General features: G+C 43.4%; 1 protein-coding gene across 1 annotated transcript in view; it reads left to right on the forward strand.

Annotated features, from left to right (window-relative positions):
* PIK3R1 (phosphoinositide-3-kinase regulatory subunit 1) overlaps nucleotides 1–17,697 on the forward strand; it is a 92,757-nt gene that overhangs the window by 66,037 nt on the left and 9,023 nt on the right. The window contains exons 3-7 of the mRNA XM_055421934.2: nucleotides 1,526–1,618; nucleotides 2,058–2,132; nucleotides 8,911–9,042; nucleotides 9,810–10,011; nucleotides 10,217–10,296. Coding sequence (XP_055277909.2) covers nucleotides 1,526–1,618; nucleotides 2,058–2,132; nucleotides 8,911–9,042; nucleotides 9,810–10,011; nucleotides 10,217–10,296 — 582 coding nt within the window. The remainder of the gene's footprint in view (nucleotides 1–1,525; nucleotides 1,619–2,057; nucleotides 2,133–8,910; nucleotides 9,043–9,809; nucleotides 10,012–10,216; nucleotides 10,297–17,697) is intronic.

The following is a 17,697-nucleotide window of genomic DNA, read 5'->3' on the forward strand; positions in this document are numbered from 1 at the left end:
GTACATTCCAAGTGCTCAGAGTGCTTGCTGGGTAGCACCGCTAATAGAGCATTTCTGTCATCACAGCAAGTCCTTCTGGAGAGTGCTGCTGTGGGATTTTCTTCCGTAATGTAGCTCTTCTCCTGTATCCTCGGGAGTTGGTATGGCTAACAGTTAGGTGGCAAGATCATGTTACTGTCTCAGGGAATAGAAGGGTCTTACGCTACAGGCTCTAGGTTTCCAAAATCACATAAACAATACTTAAGTTTCTGAGGTCAAAGTTTAACATAATCTTACTTGATTGCTGTCTTGTGAATCTGTTGTTTTCCTGTGCTCACTATTAGAAAGGTGGGCTGCATTAGAAATTTGCTTAACATGATATATGGCTTAAAGAGTCACACCACTGAAATCTCATTGAAACAAAATTGTCAATATTTAGTCTTAGATTATATAAACTATGTATGTGAGAGTACATATACAGCCATGAACCTTAAGTGTCTAAAAGTGATTTATGGGTGGCTGATAAATACACTGCACAGAGAGGTATTTTCATAAAGAATGTCATTTACCTATATTTTGCATTTTGAGAAATTTGAGGTGCGTATATTTAGCTCCCTCTTCTGGTATCTTATGAGAAAGGTATTTATATATTTTTTTGGAGTACAAAATGCAGTTATCAAATGTTGAAGGACATTATGTGTGTCACCCAATTAGATTTTTTTTCTTTTGTTATCATTTGGTAAAACATGTAAATAGAAGCATGGAAAGAACACTTTGTGACAGTATCACATGTGTTAAGATATTAACTGACCAAAACATGTATAAGCCAATAAAGGCATTTCAATAGCAGGTCCATGGGGACTGGAGTGTTCATTGGCCAGTGATCATTTGTACCTGCTTTGTATTTGATAGTACACCCACCTTGGCATTTGTGGAGCTTGGGGCAAAACACAAAGGAGGCCCAAGCAACTTGCATCTGAATATTTGAAAGTTAAAATCTCATTAACAGACAGTTTGATAAAAGCGGTTCCATCCTCCTACGTTGACAGTTATATCTTCATGATGACCGGGAAGCTGGATTTGAATTTAGATTTCTTGGGTTCCAAGTTCGGCCTGAAAGCGTGGTGACATGTGGAGAGCTGGTCTACTCCTGGCTTGGCCCAGTGCCGCCGGAACCTTGCACGGCCAGACTCCATTCCATCCTGAGCCCACTCCCCTCTGCCCCAGCCCATGCCTCGGGCCAGTGGGACATGCTGGAGGCAGGGGATCTGGGCTTCTGGGGAGCCTTCTGATCATGTCCTAGGAAGGGAGCAGCAGGTGTGTCCTCCAGGCAGCTCACCCCGTGGGAAGAAGCAGCGCTGGAGGGTGGTGGCCTGAGAGGAGCCTTCTAAACACAGGGCCCTGCTCAGGTGCTTTCGTCCTGGCCTGAGTTTGCTGCTGTCCTGATTGGAGTCCGTGACCTCGTGTCAGGATCGTTTTTCACTGCTGTTGACTGCATTGGATTAGACTCGATCAAACTTAACCGCAGGATTGTTTTTGTTTGCAGCTTCCACTCTCCCGGACCTTGCAGAGCAGTTTGCACCCCCTGACGTCGCTCCACCGCTTCTTATCAAGCTCGTGGAAGCCATTGAAAAGAAAGGTAATCCAGCTGGTCAGGGAAATCAGCTCACATGTTATGGCCTGATCTCGTGGGTGTCATCATTTATATCTGTTGCGTGGACGTTCATTGAATCCACGTCCTGCCACCTGTGCTGGATACATAAGCTGTTTGTGGCCATGACCTGGGGAGATAGTCTTGCTCTGACTTCTCACTCCATACTGACGTGTAGTTACTATATGGAAACTTTTAAATTCTCCCTATCTTAATAAATGGAATTAACTTGTTCCTCAGTGGCCAGATGATTTTGCCAAAATTATTGATATGCCAAATAAGATGAATAGTGGGAGTTGACTTCCAAGAATGCTCGGTACACATCTCAAATAGACACTGGATGAAAACTGGAATGTCTCTCTGGCTGCGGGCTTGCAGGTTCCCCAGAGAGCTGTGTTTTGCATACTCGATCTGTTTTGTGTCCTAGGTCTGGAATGTTCAACTCTATACAGAACACAGAGCTCTAGCAACCCAGCTGAGTTACGACAGCTTCTTGATTGTGGTGAGTGTCAGAGAGCTGGAAATACACAGCGGGAAAGACGGTTCTTACCTTTGTGTTTCAGGTAAAGCACAAAACACTTGAGCTTAAGTGTGCAACGTTCTCGGTTTGGAGGGAGCTCAGAAATCATGCACACTTCCCTCTGTGCTCTTCCTGTAAGAGGGCAGGCCTTTGATGTTTGTCTCCTGAGCAGGGGTGTCTGTACCTGTCTGCCTGCAGGTACATTGGCTGGCATCACAGCCATGAGCCTCTTGGGCCTACAGAAATTGCACAGGAGAGAAACATCTTGGGATTTCTCTGATTCTGCTCATCTGTCATCTTACTCCGACCTTGCCATTGGCTACATCTAATTCATCTGGACTAGTTGAAAAAGTACTTATAAAAACCTGTCATTTAACAAAGGTCTCTTCTGACCTTTTCCCTTCTTTTCTGTCTTCATTCCTTTCTTACCTTTTCATGCCATATTTTTAATCAAGTAAAATGAAAGTGAAAGTCACTCAGTCATGTCTGACTCTTTGCAAACCTGTGGACTATATAGTCCATGGAATTCTCCAGGCCAGAATAGTGGATAGCCTTTCCCTTCTCCAGGGCATCTTCCCAACACAGGGATTGAACCCAGGTCTCCCACATTGCAGGTGGATTCTTTACCAGCTAAGCCACATAACCACACTGTAAAGAATCTGCCAGGTTTGATCCTTGGGTTGAGAGGATCCCCTGGAGAAGGAAATGGCAACCCACTCCAGTATTCTTACCTGGAGAATTCCATAGACAGTATAGTATAGTCCATGGGGTTGCAAAGAGTTGGACACAACTGAGTGACTAACATGCAACATCATGATATTGTTATATTTAGTAGTGTGCTGGTAAACCAAGTCTTGGAGAAGCGGGGGAAGCCCTGGTTTGTAGTGCAGTGTAAATATTCCTACGTGATTAATTTCTCATTACCAGTGTGTTACTACTTGGGAAGAATTGTGAGCCAACTCAAGTCAACTCTTAGCACACCATTGGTTAAATGGCATCCATTAATTGAATTTAACCAAATGGTACCTTAACTATTAGTTCCTTCTCTCTTTGCCATACAGAATACAACTATAAAAATATAAATTTACTTGCCATCATTCCAGCAAGTCATCTTCTACATCAGCTTCTGGAATCTCTTAGACCCTTTGTTCCCTCCCAGTTCTTTTCTTTTTACTGATAATTTTTTTGCCTTGCACTGTTTTAACTGAATTTTGGTGCTTGAACCAAAAGAAGTAAGATCTAGTTTTAGAGGAAGCATTTTCAGATACATAGTTATGCAAAGAATACCCACGTGATATTTAATAAATGAAAAAGTTTGAAGTGTGAGGCAGCTTCAAAACGAGGCAGCTTATGAAAATTTCTAGAAAAGATGTTTCTGGGAAAAAAAGGAGATTAGATCTTCATCAGTTGATAGTTTGACTTGAAACACACCACCCAAATGTTTGAAGCTTGAAAAAAAAATTTTTAACTTTCATTTTTCCTTTGTACATGGAAATCAGTCTTACACACAACACAGGGTACATCCTCCTACACATCCAGAGTAGGTCATTAGAAGTTGACTGGCAGAAAAAGCGAGGTGAAAAGCCGTGGTTTTTTTTTTTTTTTTCTAACAGCTTTACCAGGGTGTTAAGGAAACACTGAATTTTGTCCTAGCCAATTGAACTAGAGATATATGTTTTGGTCAGAAAATTGGTCAAATTGAGCATGTTAAAAGTCACAGGAAATGTTTAGACTTCAGAGACTGACGAAATGGGGGTTATTTGAAAAAGAGTAGTTATGTTTTCAAATGTGACCAGAAACAAAATGATCCAGTTGAGCTTTTAATAAAACTCTTCACACCACCTGTAAGATGGAATAAATAACCCAAATTCAAGTCAACAAGATATTTTGATAGACAGCTTTCTTCTCCATTTGAGATCAAAACACACATAGAAAACTGGTTCTTCTTGGGTTCTGTGCTATAAAAGTGAATTTTGTGGCAAAACAAAAAGAGTAAACATGATCTCAGTTTAGGAGTGAGGATCCTTCAGGACTATTTCCAGCTTAAGGATTTGTCTTATTTAAAAAAACCGTAATGTCCAAAGATTAAAAACTTATATCTGGAGGAAGCTCAGAGATAAGCCACTTTCAAAAACAAAAAGCATGGCTTTTAGCTAACCCCATGAATTACCAACGTCAGAAAAGGGTGGCTGTGGGTGGCGGACAGCAGCTACTTTTTCTCGCCTGCTAAGTTACTCTATTTCACCCACACAGCAGTCTTGTGTACAAAAGTTACTGCTGCTTATGAAGCTATGACTTGCATGCAGATCGTTCTCACCCTAAAAGTCCTTATTCTTTTTCCCCCCACTGTATTGCCCTAAAATACATTGTCTTTTTAAAAATTTTAATGGTGTGAATTATTCTCCTTCTCCCACTATTTTGGTTTCTCTTAACCTGATTCAGGTTTTTTCTTTAAAAGTTCTCATCACAAGAAAAAATGTCTATGTGTGACTCTCTGTGGATATCAGCCAGACTTACTGTGGTGATGCTTTAACAATGGTATATACAAATAAGAAATCATTATGTGGTAATCATATGTCAAGATGCCTCAATGTTAAAATTCAAACTTTTTCAGCCTCAGTGCGTGGACATTTTAGGATGGATAATTCTTTGTTGTCACGGAGCTGTTCTTAGCATTGTAGGATTTCAGCAGCACTCCTGGCCTCTGCCCACTAGATGCCAGTGAGATTGTACCCTGCTTGTGACAGTCAGAACTGTCTGCAGGTGTACTAACTGATGTCTCCTGAAGTCAGGAGTAGGGCAGCAAAATTGAGGACCCCAATAGACAACCCTTGACTCAGCTAGAGATCAGTCAGGGAGGGGACTCCATTCCAGTGGGAGAAGGGCTGAAATGTGGGAGAGGTTACTGGTTACCTGTCAGGCGCAGACTCAGTGAAAAGCAGGGTGGAAGAGAGTGTAAATGCCCCCAGCCCAGACCTGAAGACTCAGCCAACTTCCACAGTCCTCACATGACAGCTGTGTCCATCTCTTAGAAAAGCACGTTCAGTTCAGTTCAGTCGCTCAGTCGTGTCCGACTCTCTGCGACCTCATGAATCACAGCACGCCAGGCCTCCCTACCCAAACTCATGTCCATCGAGTCGGTGATGCCATCCAGCCATCTCATTCTCTGTCGTCCCTGTCTCTTCCCGCCCCAATCTCTCCCAGCATCAGAGTCTTTTCCAGTGAGTCAACTCGTCACATGAGGTGGCCAAAGTATTGGAGTTTCAGCTTTAGCATCAGTCCTTCCAATGAACACCCAGGATTGATTCCCTCTAGAATGGACTGGTTGGATCTCCTTGCAGTCCAAGGGACTCTCAACAGTCTTCTCCAGCACCACAGTTCAAAAGCATCATTAGGATAGCTTTAATACGGGAAAGGAGACTTCTAGAACAGAAGTCAGAAAATCCGAGGAGCTTTAGAAGTTATCTGTAAATAAATAGAACGTACTACATCAGTTCTGGTGGAATTTGACATAAGGTGAGCTTACCTAAAGACTCAAAGTAAGGTTATTTCATGCAAAAGCTATAAAGTCTCTTTGGAATAATACCTCATGTGTTGGAGAAGGGCTTCGGTGAGTTAACATCACTCTCAGGAAAGTCCTGAGCCCACAAAGTAGCTCAGCCCACAAACATTTTAACAAGCACATTCTGTGCTGAGCCCTGAGGGATCTGAGAAGAGCAGGTGACAGCCACAGTCTGTGCCCTCGAGGGACGTCAGCCTGGGAGTGCGCATCAGTCTCCGAGAGAGACCCACAATTACCATAGTGGGAAGTGTCCCAATAGAGGGATGGCTTATCAGCACTGCTCCTGCACAGAGAAGGCAGCAGATAGCCTGCCTGAGGGAAGGACGTGGGGAATATTTAGCATCTTAAAGTTTATACCTCATTGTGAAAATAGCTTATTACCCTTTTTAGGATGAGCAGATTAAGAAATATGAATTTTCTGGGCAAAGTGATAGTAAATGGAGTATACAGGTGATTTGGTGGGCGGTGGGGATGGGGGGTTCCTTGGTGGTTCAGAGGTTAAAGCGTCTGCCTCCAATGCGGGAGACCCTGGTTCGATCCCTGGGTCGGGAAGATCCCCTGGAGAAGGAAACGGTAACCCACTCCAGTATTCTTGCCTGGAGAATCCCATGGACGGAGAAGCCTGGTAGGCTACAGTCCACGGGGTCGCAAAGATTCGGACACGACTGAGCAACGGAACGGAACGGAACAGGGATGGGGGGGTGGCCAGTAGCTATGGAGTGCTCCAGCAGGGATGCACACACAATTTTGACAGTCACACTAGTAGTAGTTGTATTACTTTCCACATGGATACTTTATGCAGAGACCTAGTCTTGCCCTTCCCCACACTTACTAAAGATATGCTAGGTACCTGGTTTGTTCTTTGTGGGACATTTAAGTGGTTTAACCCCTTGCTTCTCCACCTTTTCATTATTTTCCTATCCATATTTGCTACCAGATGGATATCTCTGAACTTTATGATATTATATGATTATCTTTCATACGATCCACCTAGCTGGTGAGGCAGGTTTGGCTTATGATGACAGTGTGTTCAAGGAACTCTGGTAGCTTCCAGCTCAACCTCAGTGCTTTATAGTACCACACCTGGTTCATGGGCATCCAGGATGCTGCTTTTCCTTCTCAAGCTGAACATCTCCGAGTGAACTTTGCTTCTCTCTCATCCTCTCCTAGGCCAGCACCAGTCACATGAGTCTCCTAGTTAGGTCACTTCTCCTAGTTAGTTTCTAACTGTCTTGGAATCCAGATTACCAAAAGTGGTATCAGCACTTGCAGCAGTGTTCCTTTCTGACTTATCTGAACGCCCGGTTAATAAAGCTGTTTCCCAAATATCGTGTATTAATGAATATATATGGAATCCAGAAAAATGGTCCTGATGAATCTATTTGCAGGGCAGGAATAGAGACGCAGATGTAGAGAACTGACGTGTGGACCCATGGCAGCGGGGGAAGGAGCAGGGAGACAAGCAGAGAGTGGCGCTGACACGCACACTGCCGTGTATAAAGTAGCGGGTGGGAAGCTGCTGAATGGCACGGGGAGCTCAGTGGGGTGCTCTGTGTTGACCTGGAGAGTAGGATGGCGGTGGGAGGAAGGCGCTAAGTGTATCAAAGTGAAAGTCGCTCAGTCGTTTTCTGACTGCAACCACATGGACTATACAGTCCATGGAATTCTCCAGGCCAGAATACTGGAGTGGGTAGCCTATCCCTTCTCCAGGGGATCTTCCCGACCCAGAAATCAAACCAGGGTCTTCTGCAGATTCTTCACCAAATGAGCTATCATCACATGTACTTAATAGCTGATTCACGTTGCTGTAAGCAGAAACTAACACAGCATTGTAAAGCAGTTACCCTCTTAAAAAAAAATTTTTTTTTTAATGGAAAAAAAGCTGTTTAAAGATGTAGCATTTTGCTCCTCGGCTTCCCTGTTCTCCACTGAGTATACGAGTCCCCAGATCACTGCTCTTGGGTCGTCTTTCCCACCACTAGTGTGCATCCTTCAGCAGTGACTGTGGTCCTTCCAGCCCCCAGCAGCCCTTCTTCCCACTGGGCCGAATGCCTCATTACACCCCAGGTACTCACAGAGCACCTGTGATTCACATCACCCCAGGGTTGGATTGCCTGACCTCTTTCCAACTGAAGGATTTACTGGACAGATTGCACATCTTATGTTTCTTTCAAGATAGTTCGGTGCCCACAAGTTAAATTAGTAATACCTTAATCAGAATACTCTGTCAAGTACTAGGGAGAAACATTCTAAGGATGTTCACATTACTTTTATGGCTATTCTTGAGATTGCTAAACGCTTGCTGTTAAATCAATCAGTCTGTACTCTCTTGGGTTAAATTGATACTGATATTGAACAACTCAAATTTTAGGAAATCTGGGGATGGGATTACATTTCATGTTTCCTCATTTTGATTTTAGGGAGGTTTTACTATGTGATTCAGCATCCTTAGACAGAACTCTTCTGCACCAGGGCAGAACTCCCGTCTCCAGAATGTATTTGCAAATGAAGTGTGGGCTGCAGTAGTTTGCTGTGGCTACCATAACAAAATTCCATAGACTGGGTGGTTTAAAAAACCGAAGTCTGTTTTCTCACTGTTCTGGAGCCTCGAAGTCCCAGTTCGGCAGGCTTGGCTGCTTCTTGGCTTACAGGCGGCCGCTTCCTTGCTGCATCCTCACGTGGCGTGTCCTCTGTGCCTGCACTTTTGATGCGTCTCTGTCTAAATTCTCTCCTTTTATAATACCAGTCTAGTTGACTAGGGCTCACTCTAATGGCCCCTTTTATTTTAAACACCTCTTCAAAGGCGCTGTCTCCAAATACATTTGTATTTGGAGGTGCTTGGAGTTGGGGCTTCTACATAGGAGTTGTGGGAGACACAATTCAGCCCACAGCAGAGGCACTGTTTTCTGTTGCCACAAAGTCTGGGAATGTGTTCTGGCACCATGGGCAGGGGCAGGGGCCTTCATGCTGAATGCTTACAGTGTGGGCGACAGACCTGCACAAGGAAAAATGCTCTATTCGAAATGCCACGAGCAGCCCCTGAGAGAAACACTGCTAATAAACGCTCAAGCATCTTCTGTTTGTCCTCATCCTGCTTCCTTTCACGTGTCTCATTGACGTTGAACACTTAGAAAATCGCCCCAACAATGCATAACAGGTCTGATTTTTTTTTTTTTTTTGGCACATTTCTATCAATAGATGCCGCCTCCTTGGACTTGGAGATGTTCGATGTGCACGTTTTAGCTGACGCCTTCAAACGCTATCTCCTGGACTTACCGAACCCTGTCATTCCGGTAGCCGTTTCCAGTGAACTGATTTCTCTAGCCCCAGGTATGTTGTCTCTTCTGAGAGCCTTCTTGAACATGTGTTGAGGTGTGGATGGACTTGTAAACTCAAGTGCTGCATATAAAGACAGCTGGCTTAGAAAAATGTTAGTAGAACTCTGTCCCCCCACCCCATCCCATCAGCACAAACTCCCTCCCTACCAGGGTATCCAGTAGAAGACCCACGTTCTCATTTGCTTAGGAAGGCCATCCCCATGTTGAATGGCTGATCGTGAACCTTTTGTCGGTATTTTAAGGCTCACTACGTCAGAGAATGCCTCAGAGTGCCAAGCATCATCACTGGGCTCAGGGAACTGGACTAGGACTGAGGGACTGGGGTGTTCCCGTCACCTTCCTCCATTAGAGCATGAGTTCAGGGAAGGAGACTCTCTGTTTCAGCAGCTAATGCTCAGTTAAAGTGCTCTGGGGACAGGAAATTGTGGTTTGTAACCTTCAAAGTTAAAACCTGTGATACTTATCTGCTGCTCCTCCGAGTTAGCCAATCACACTCGAAGCTGGCCCACAGAAGGCAGCACACCCAGAACCTCCTGGGTTCTGCACACAGAGAGTTTCTTGCGTTTCCATTTGACATGAGATTTCGACTTTCTCATAATGCCTTTTCTAATGAGGAGAGCAAACGTACTCTCTGCTGATTCTGGTGCCTTCCTTTTAAACAACTCCTCTGTAGCTAGAACAGAAATCTAGGTGTTTAGTCACTGATAGGTACCAACAGTCTCTTAGTCTTTTTCTTGCTTTGTTTGTTTTCACTCACAGAAGTGCAGAGTTCCGAAGAATACATCCAACTGTTGAAGAAGCTCATTAGGTCGCCCAGCATACCTCATCAGTACTGGCTCACGCTACAGTATTTGCTAAAACATTTCTTCAAGCTCTCTCAAACGTCCAGCAAAAATCTTTTGAATGCAAGAGTACTTTCTGAACTCTTCAGCCCTCTGCTTTTCAGATTCCCAGCAGCAAGGTAAGTGATAGAAGAGAAACCTGAATCTGGGGATGATGAGGGTAGTGCTAAGGTGATGGGTCATTAGGCTTCTCAAGATACTAGTTCACAAATGCATTTGCATACTTCCATCAGACACAGTCAGCTGAAAGTGCAGAAATGAAAATGAGTTTGTTGTTTAGAGAACAAGGTTTCTAACAGACCCCCCCCTCTTTTTTTTCTGTAGTTCTGAGAATACTGAACACCTCATAAAAATTATAGAAATCTTAATCTCCACCGAATGGAATGAACGCCAGCCTGCACCAGGTAATGCCTTCTGAACTTTTAAAATTCCCTCATTGTTCATTTTTTAGAGCATGAAAAATGGTGGCTTTCAACCTTCTTTTAAGTAGCATAAGTTTCTTGTGAAATTGAGATCCATAATAACATGTTACTTTATGATTTAAAGAAAAAATATCTGGGTGCTGCATATATAATCAGTATTATCTGGCTTTTGAAATCTGTGGATTTTACATGATCTTGGTTTTAGGTGAGGGTTGTTGGGAGCGCTCCCCTGACCCCTTCAACTTGATGCTTCTGGTTGCTGCATAAATTATGGCGTTCATTTTACTTGTTGATATTTCTGTTTTTCTTTCTAATACTTATAAAGTAGGGAGTTTATAATTACTATATAATTTAAAGTATTTTGGAATGTGTTTTTTGGAAACAGGTAGTCTAAGAAATGTCTTGTCAAAATATTTTTAGTAATGCAAGCAGTATGAAACTAGGGGTCCACTGCAACAAGTCAGAGCAAGCCGTGCACTTCTGTGGAAGCAGTTGGGCATTCAGTTAGCCTTTGACAAAGTGGGACATGCACATGGAGCTAGCAGTGGAGTTTATCTAAACCGATGTATTTTTCTTCTACTGTGGAAAGTCTCAACAACCTTGTTTTGCTGTATACTGGTTAAAAGTGAACTAGTCATTTAGAAATTATGATGAGGGCTCTAGAAGTGAAGTGAGAGGTTTCAGGACCAGTAATATCGCTTGTAGTCTTGAGCTTATGTCTTGAATTTAATTAAAACATCATGAATTTATTGCTTATTACAAGTAACTCAGGCAGATTACCAAACTCATCTCTGCATGAGCAAGCAATGGGAACCCAGTTATCAGTCATACATTGGTACATTGTGTCGTGCTTGTGTGTGCGCGTGTGTGCACATGTGCACACAGACTTTTTTTTAAGGATGTTACATAGCCAGGCTTAGTTGTATCTGAACAGAGAGGGGAAGGCCTCAACTTAAAACCCACCTCAAGGATGGGATGGGTAACCAGTCATGACGCAGGTATTGGGCAGGACTTCTATGGACAGACCCAAAATATGGGATCCACAGGTGAAAGCTGTAGCAGAAACAGTCCATAAGGCAAGCCTGGTTCATTCCAAATGTTCCAGATCCCAGCAAGGAGGATATATAACAGGGATATCCTGGATTGTAGGTCCACTGCATCGGAGAATGTTAACAGGTATGGCCCAGGTGTGTAGTCCTGGGGGTTGGCCAAAAAGTTTCATCCGTGTGACTGCTCAGATCACGCGATCATGGTTAGGGAGCTCTGTGTTGGTGTTCAGGGACTGCCTTTGGGCTCAGTAGGAAATGGTGCAGTGACAGGTTAGAAGTACTCTGTGGGGCGGGGATGGGCACTGGGGCTGTTTATAGACCACCCCCTCTAGACTGATCACAAGGCTGGAGAGGAGGAGGGCCGGCAAGAACAGGACAGGACCCTGGGTCAGAGCATCGAGCTGCCCTCTTCCCTTCCTGCTGATTCACGTGGAGGTCCATCTCAGAGACAGGGAGAGCTGCGCCCAGCTGGCAAGGAAAGGGGGAGGTTCCTAGTCCTCTCGGCGCCCCACCCCTTTCCAGAGAAGAGGGAAAACGTGGAAGTGAAAAGCCAGACCGGGCTTGATGGAGACCCACAAGCGATTCCATTCCATGAGAGTTTTCAAGCATTGGTACTGCATGGGATATGCTAGAATCAGTGGTGGAGTTCGATGCTTCTGCTTCTGATGTAAACTGGATAAACGTCTTTCTCAGTTTCAGCCTGATTCCACCCAAGAAAAGCTTGCTCTGCAGCTGTTTTTCATCACGCACGCTCAAGACTGCTTGCTATGTCATGGACCCTACCTACATCTTTCTGCTAAGAATTTAGTGTGCCAATTTCAGGGGTGGATTTGTTCCATCAGCTCTGTTGAAAATGATCAATAAAGCCTTGAACATTTACTCAACCATCCCAGAACTCATGCAGCCTCCCCCCCCCCCCATATTGCATCCAGTTAATTTTTAAACCCGAGTTGGAGGCATTTCCCCATTTGTGTGGATTCTGGAAATCATATGGAACCTTCGGAATTAACTTGTTGCTTCAGTGCCTCTCACTGGCGAAAACAGACCACCCACCCCAGGACAACATCTCCTCATCCACACCTTTGTATTCAGGAATGGCTCCAGTGTAGATGATTGGCGGGACACCCCGGGTTAGGGAACTGACTTCTTTGGCCTGGTGGGAACCTGATGTTTTCCTGGAGTCTCTCATCATTACCCTGACACATGCTCGTCCCATGGGGCTGGGAAGAACAGCACTGGCGCACCTCCAGGGAACAGTCATAAATCATTCATTTGCAGTAACTTTATTATCATGAATAAAAATGAATGCCTGAATGATATTTGGCGGGTGGAGGACAAGCTAGACTATTATGGGGCAAACAGATACCTTTTCTAGTTGTTACCAGTTAGAACTGGAAATGAAAGGCAGAACTAATGATGTGTGAGGCGCCGTGTGAATTCAAATAAGACCCATCAGCACATAGCATCTCATTAAGTTCTAGGTGGGAGGGCGTGTACTGGAAGCATAAAAAGAATTCGAGAGATGTGATTGGTGACTTTTTAGGGTAATTGAATAGACAGAAAAAAACTCATAGGAAAAAACACGGAACTTAAAACGGGCTTTGAAGAATAGGTACAACTTGAAAGGGGGAAGAAGAAATGAGCATTTCATTGAAAGAGTTTCAAAGATTTATTCCAAATAAATTGTAAAGGATAAAAATAATGGCTCGATATTTTTACCAGGTTTGAAAAAGCAGTAAATACTTTAAGTGACAGCATCATCCAAAAGCATTGCTTCAGAGTTGAAAGTATTGTCCAGCTCTTCGCTTGTACCTGAAGGCCATAGAGTTTGATGGTTTCACCTGGGGCTCTGCCCCAACCAGTGTGAGCCAGGGCTGGGTCTGCAGGGGGAACCTGGCTCAGGACACCAGCCTATGGCTCTGTCTGCCGCCTAGACTTTGGGAATTTTCACTGGCAACAGGGCTGCTGTTAATGTCCAGTCAAAAAGTCCTCTGAAGTTTCCAGCAAGTAATACATTAAAAATAGGTGATGTTTGTGCCCATGGATCACATATAGGGGACAACCCCAATGCAGCTGTTACAGCGTTTGAGATCAGGCTCCAGGTTGCTCGGTTGTGCTTCATACTTCATGCAGTGGAGAGAAGAGGATGAATCAGATAGATCCGGGTGTTTGAATTCCAATTCTTGCTGGCTTCATTGCCAAGACCTTCATTCAGCCTTTCCAAACTGTTTTCCAGTCTGTGAAATGGGAATGAGGCCTCTCTCCTGGGATGGTTATGAGAATTAAATGAGGTGAGGAGGACTGAAGCTCGTGACGATATAGTATGTCTTTCGTGCCCTCATGTCAGCTCTAGCGTTTGAGACCCTGCCAGAGCTGGCCTCGTCCTCGGCTCCATCTCCTCAGGCCGCCTTCCTGGTCAGCGCTGTCCAAACCCTAGCAGGCAGTGCTCCCCACTGAAAAGCTGGAGGGGACTTAACACAGAGCTGGGCAGTCGCTGCCCCGTGGGCGCACTGCCTGGAGGTCTGATGCCCTCGGCTCTGTGTGCCGCCGGGTGAGTGGAGGCGCCTGGATCTCAGGGCCAGCCCTCCTCCCCACCTGGCCCTGTGCCCTTTGCTCACTGCGCACGATGGATCGCCGTACCCAGCCGCCGCTGACAGTGCCATCCTCTTCTTTGGCACCGAGGAAGCTTCTCCCCTGCGGGACGTGCAGGGTTTTGACCCATCCAGTACATTTATGTCCTTAAGCCCCTCGCCCTCTTATATTTAGCTTTTCAGTAGTGTTCTGTTCATTTCATCTGCTCGGCTACATTTCTCAAGGACAAAGCCTTCTTTTCGGCTCTTCCTAGCGTAGAACTGGGCATAGCATAATAATCCTCCAAATAAAATTTTTAAATATTCTTTGATGAAGTTCCCTACTGTCAAAGAACTCTTACACACCAACCCATTTAATGCAGCCAGCACACCTGTGAAGTAAGGCTTCTCTCCTTTAGGGAGGGAAACTAAGGTTTGGAAGACTAAGCACCCAGTATGTTCTTAGAACTTGGTTGACATTTTGCTGTTCTCTTTGTTACCAAAAGTCAAAAATGGTTAAAGCGGAGCAGCAGGTTTTCTTGAATCACTTTGTCTTATGTTTTCCCTACTTGATCCTTAGGTCGCTAAAGCAGATTTCTATAGGGCAACTAAGGTAAAACAGGGGCTATTTAACACAGGGTGCCTTTGAATGAAACCCATTATAAGTGTATTTACATATTTCCGTTTTCACGGATATATTCAGAAATATTAATGTAGCATAATTGAAGTCTAATATTGCACCCTCAAGCCCAGAGGAAAATAAATGACTTTTTTTCTCCCCCTTGCCCTTCTACACCTGTCAGAGTTAATTTTTAACTACTGGTGCATTGCAAAACATTTATCCTGAAGAGCCTGATTCATAAATCTTGTTTTAAATGCTCCGAGCTTGGTTTGCAACCAAGACTAAAGCAAGCACTAAGCCAGAGGCAAATGACTTTCAAAGAGTTTTACTTTTCTCTGATTTATTTTTTATTGGGTTTAAAATGTGGTCTGACATTAGAGGCTTGTTTCGAAGGTAAGAAATGAAACCTTGAAAAAACTGTGTGTGTTTAATAGATGGGTAGGAGTAAACAGGCCAGGCGTGCTAGGTTTTGACAAAAAATAGGAAGTTTATTTGTGCTCTGAACAGCAGGAGCATGTCTTGGGGGTTATGGTTCACTTTTACTTTTGTTTTCACAGTGCAGCCTTCTTTGTCTCAAGGGACAGCTGAGAGGGAAATAGTGAAGGGGCTCTTTTTTTTTTCCTGCTAAGCAATGGGCACACCTTTTCCGATAGTCTATAGAATGTATAACTTTGGTGCATCTGTAAACCTGAGTTTATGTATAAACTCAAATGGACATTTTTCTTAGTGTGGGGTCATTGAGAGCCTCATTGAGAGCCCCGCATGTGGACTGGAGAATTGGCATCACCCTGGGAGTAGAGGCCCTTCTACTCTAAGTTGTCTTAAGTTAAAATTAAGAAAAGAGGCATTAGTTTAACCCTTAACAGAAGATTTGGGTTCATTTATTTTTTTTCTCACTGCCTTTTTTTTTTTCCAAATGGGCTTTTGTTCATAAATTGTGGCCCACAAAACCATTTAAGAAGCTGTGCAGGTTGAAAGCTGCCTGTGGAGCACTGGCTCCTCAATGGTGATTGGCACGTATGAGATTCAGCGTTGTCTGGAACTTTCACACCATATTAACAATTAAGAAACCTTTTCCTGACTATCTCACACCTGCTGAGAAGTGCCACATGGCCTATTTTGCCTCTGAAATGAGTTTTACAAAACTTTGAGGAAGGGGAAAGTTGTAAGACTTAGTGTTTTGAAGAATCTAGAAGGTAAAGTTAGTTTTCAATTGAGTAAGTTTTCTATTGTGGAAAGCCAGATTTCTGAAATCTCTGGGTTTCAGAAATTAAAAGTTTTCTTACAAGAGTTTAGCAGGCATGTGTAAATATTTCCAAGGTTGTTATGACATCTGTGCATTTATTAGTTTTTTTCTTAGTAAATCATATAGATTAAATGACAGTTGGGCAGTTATTTTTTGTGTGTGAACTTTTGAACACAGTGGGAGATGAGTGAAATACATGGCAAGTTTTCTCTGGAGCCAAAGTTACTGATTCTGTTCTACCAGCAGAGGGCTCCCTTTTTAAACTAATAAAAAGCATGGGTTTGGCAGATTACTAAATGACTAAAATTGAATGGGAAGAGATTTTCTCATACTTCGAGTAATTAATAGAACTTCTATGGTAGATGATTGTGCATACTGTGAGAAATTTGAAGCAAAGTTTTCAAATCTTTTTTAAGATTTTCTATAAAGTAGTGTGCTATTTCCCCGTGGCTAATTTTCTTCTGACACGGGAAACAGACTGTTGGACTAGAGAACGTTTTAATCTTAAAAGGTTTTGATGTGACACATCCTGTGAATCCAGACAGGTATGCGTGAGTGACTGATGTTTCCAAGTAGAAAGACTTTTTTTTTTTTTTTTTAGGTAAGATTATGCAACTCAGGATGCAAGGGTATTCTCTGAACTAACCCTATGTCTGTAATCAGCCGGCAGGAGCTAGGAAATTCACTTATAGACTGACTGATTTTTCCCCCCACTGGTAAAGTAGTTGCTTCATATTCTATCAATTGCACCAAAGCAGAGCTTGTAAAATCACTCTCGTTGTGAGTTTGGCAGCATTTCCCAGATATTGCAATAATTCTGAAGCTTGTTCCTCCCTTTTGGACTCTGGGTCAGCACTTAGATCCTCCTTTATCATTGCATGTGACCTTTGACATTGCATGTCACCTTCTCATATAGAGTCTAAGGGTATCACAGAATGCATGTTTCTTTGAAGATAATTAGAAGGCAGCTTTTTAAAAAAAATTAAAAATAGGAAACAAAAAAAAGTTTTGTTCTAGGTGTGAAGTTTTTTGCATGTGGCTTAAAAGAAATTAACTTCAGTTTCACTTGTTAATTTTTACTTTCTCTGGCAGAGGGAAGTAAAGAGCAAGCCAGTGGGTGGAGAAAAAGGGAGTTTAGGACCAAAAAGAAGTTTCAGACTAGTGCTATAATCTTATGCAAACCTCTTCACTCTGGGTCTGAAGAGTGTGTGTGTGTTGTCCAAGGGAATTGCTTGAAGTGATCTCTGAATTTTGTTCAGGTTTTCAAGCGAGTCTTCTGGTTTTCAGGCTTGTGTGTGTGTGTGTGTAGTAGGAGGGAATTGCTTGAAGTGATCTCTAAATTTTGTTTTCGTCTTCTAGCAAGTGTTCTGGTTTACAAACGTGTGTGTGTTATAGTAGGGAATTCCTTGAAGTGATCTCTGAATTTTGCTCTGGTTTTCAAAGTACTGATTCTGTGATTTTACATTGGGTTCTTGAGATAACAGTAAAGCCATCTGTGCTGATGTGAGTGAAAATTTTGTTTGGCCAAATTTTAGTTGTTGTTTTTTTTTTTTTTTTAATAGAAGCCAAGGGTCCTAAGTTTGGTTCCTTGCAACTTTTATCAAGTAAAGAGAAAGGAATCCTCTATCATGGGGTGCCATCTCCTTGCCCTCCTACTCTTTGCTCCCTATAGAGTATGCATGAACGTAATGCATTTTTATGGCCATTTTAACTGGAGTTGAAATTGACTCCATACAAATAGCTGCAGAGTACAGTTCGGATCTGAGTGTATTTTTAATACTACGGCACTTACGGTAGCCATGCAGAGTCACCCTTCCCTAGGCGCCTCCTCCTGTGGACCAGTTTGTAACCCTGTTCCCTGCAGGGCGGCTCCCCTGGGGGCTCCCCCGTGACACC

The sequence above is a fragment of the Moschus berezovskii genome, chromosome 18 (assembly GCF_049115385.1).
Source record: "Moschus berezovskii isolate FMDL1 chromosome 18, NW_MosBer_1.0, whole genome shotgun sequence".
NCBI lineage: Eukaryota > Metazoa > Chordata > Mammalia > Artiodactyla > Moschidae > Moschus > Moschus berezovskii.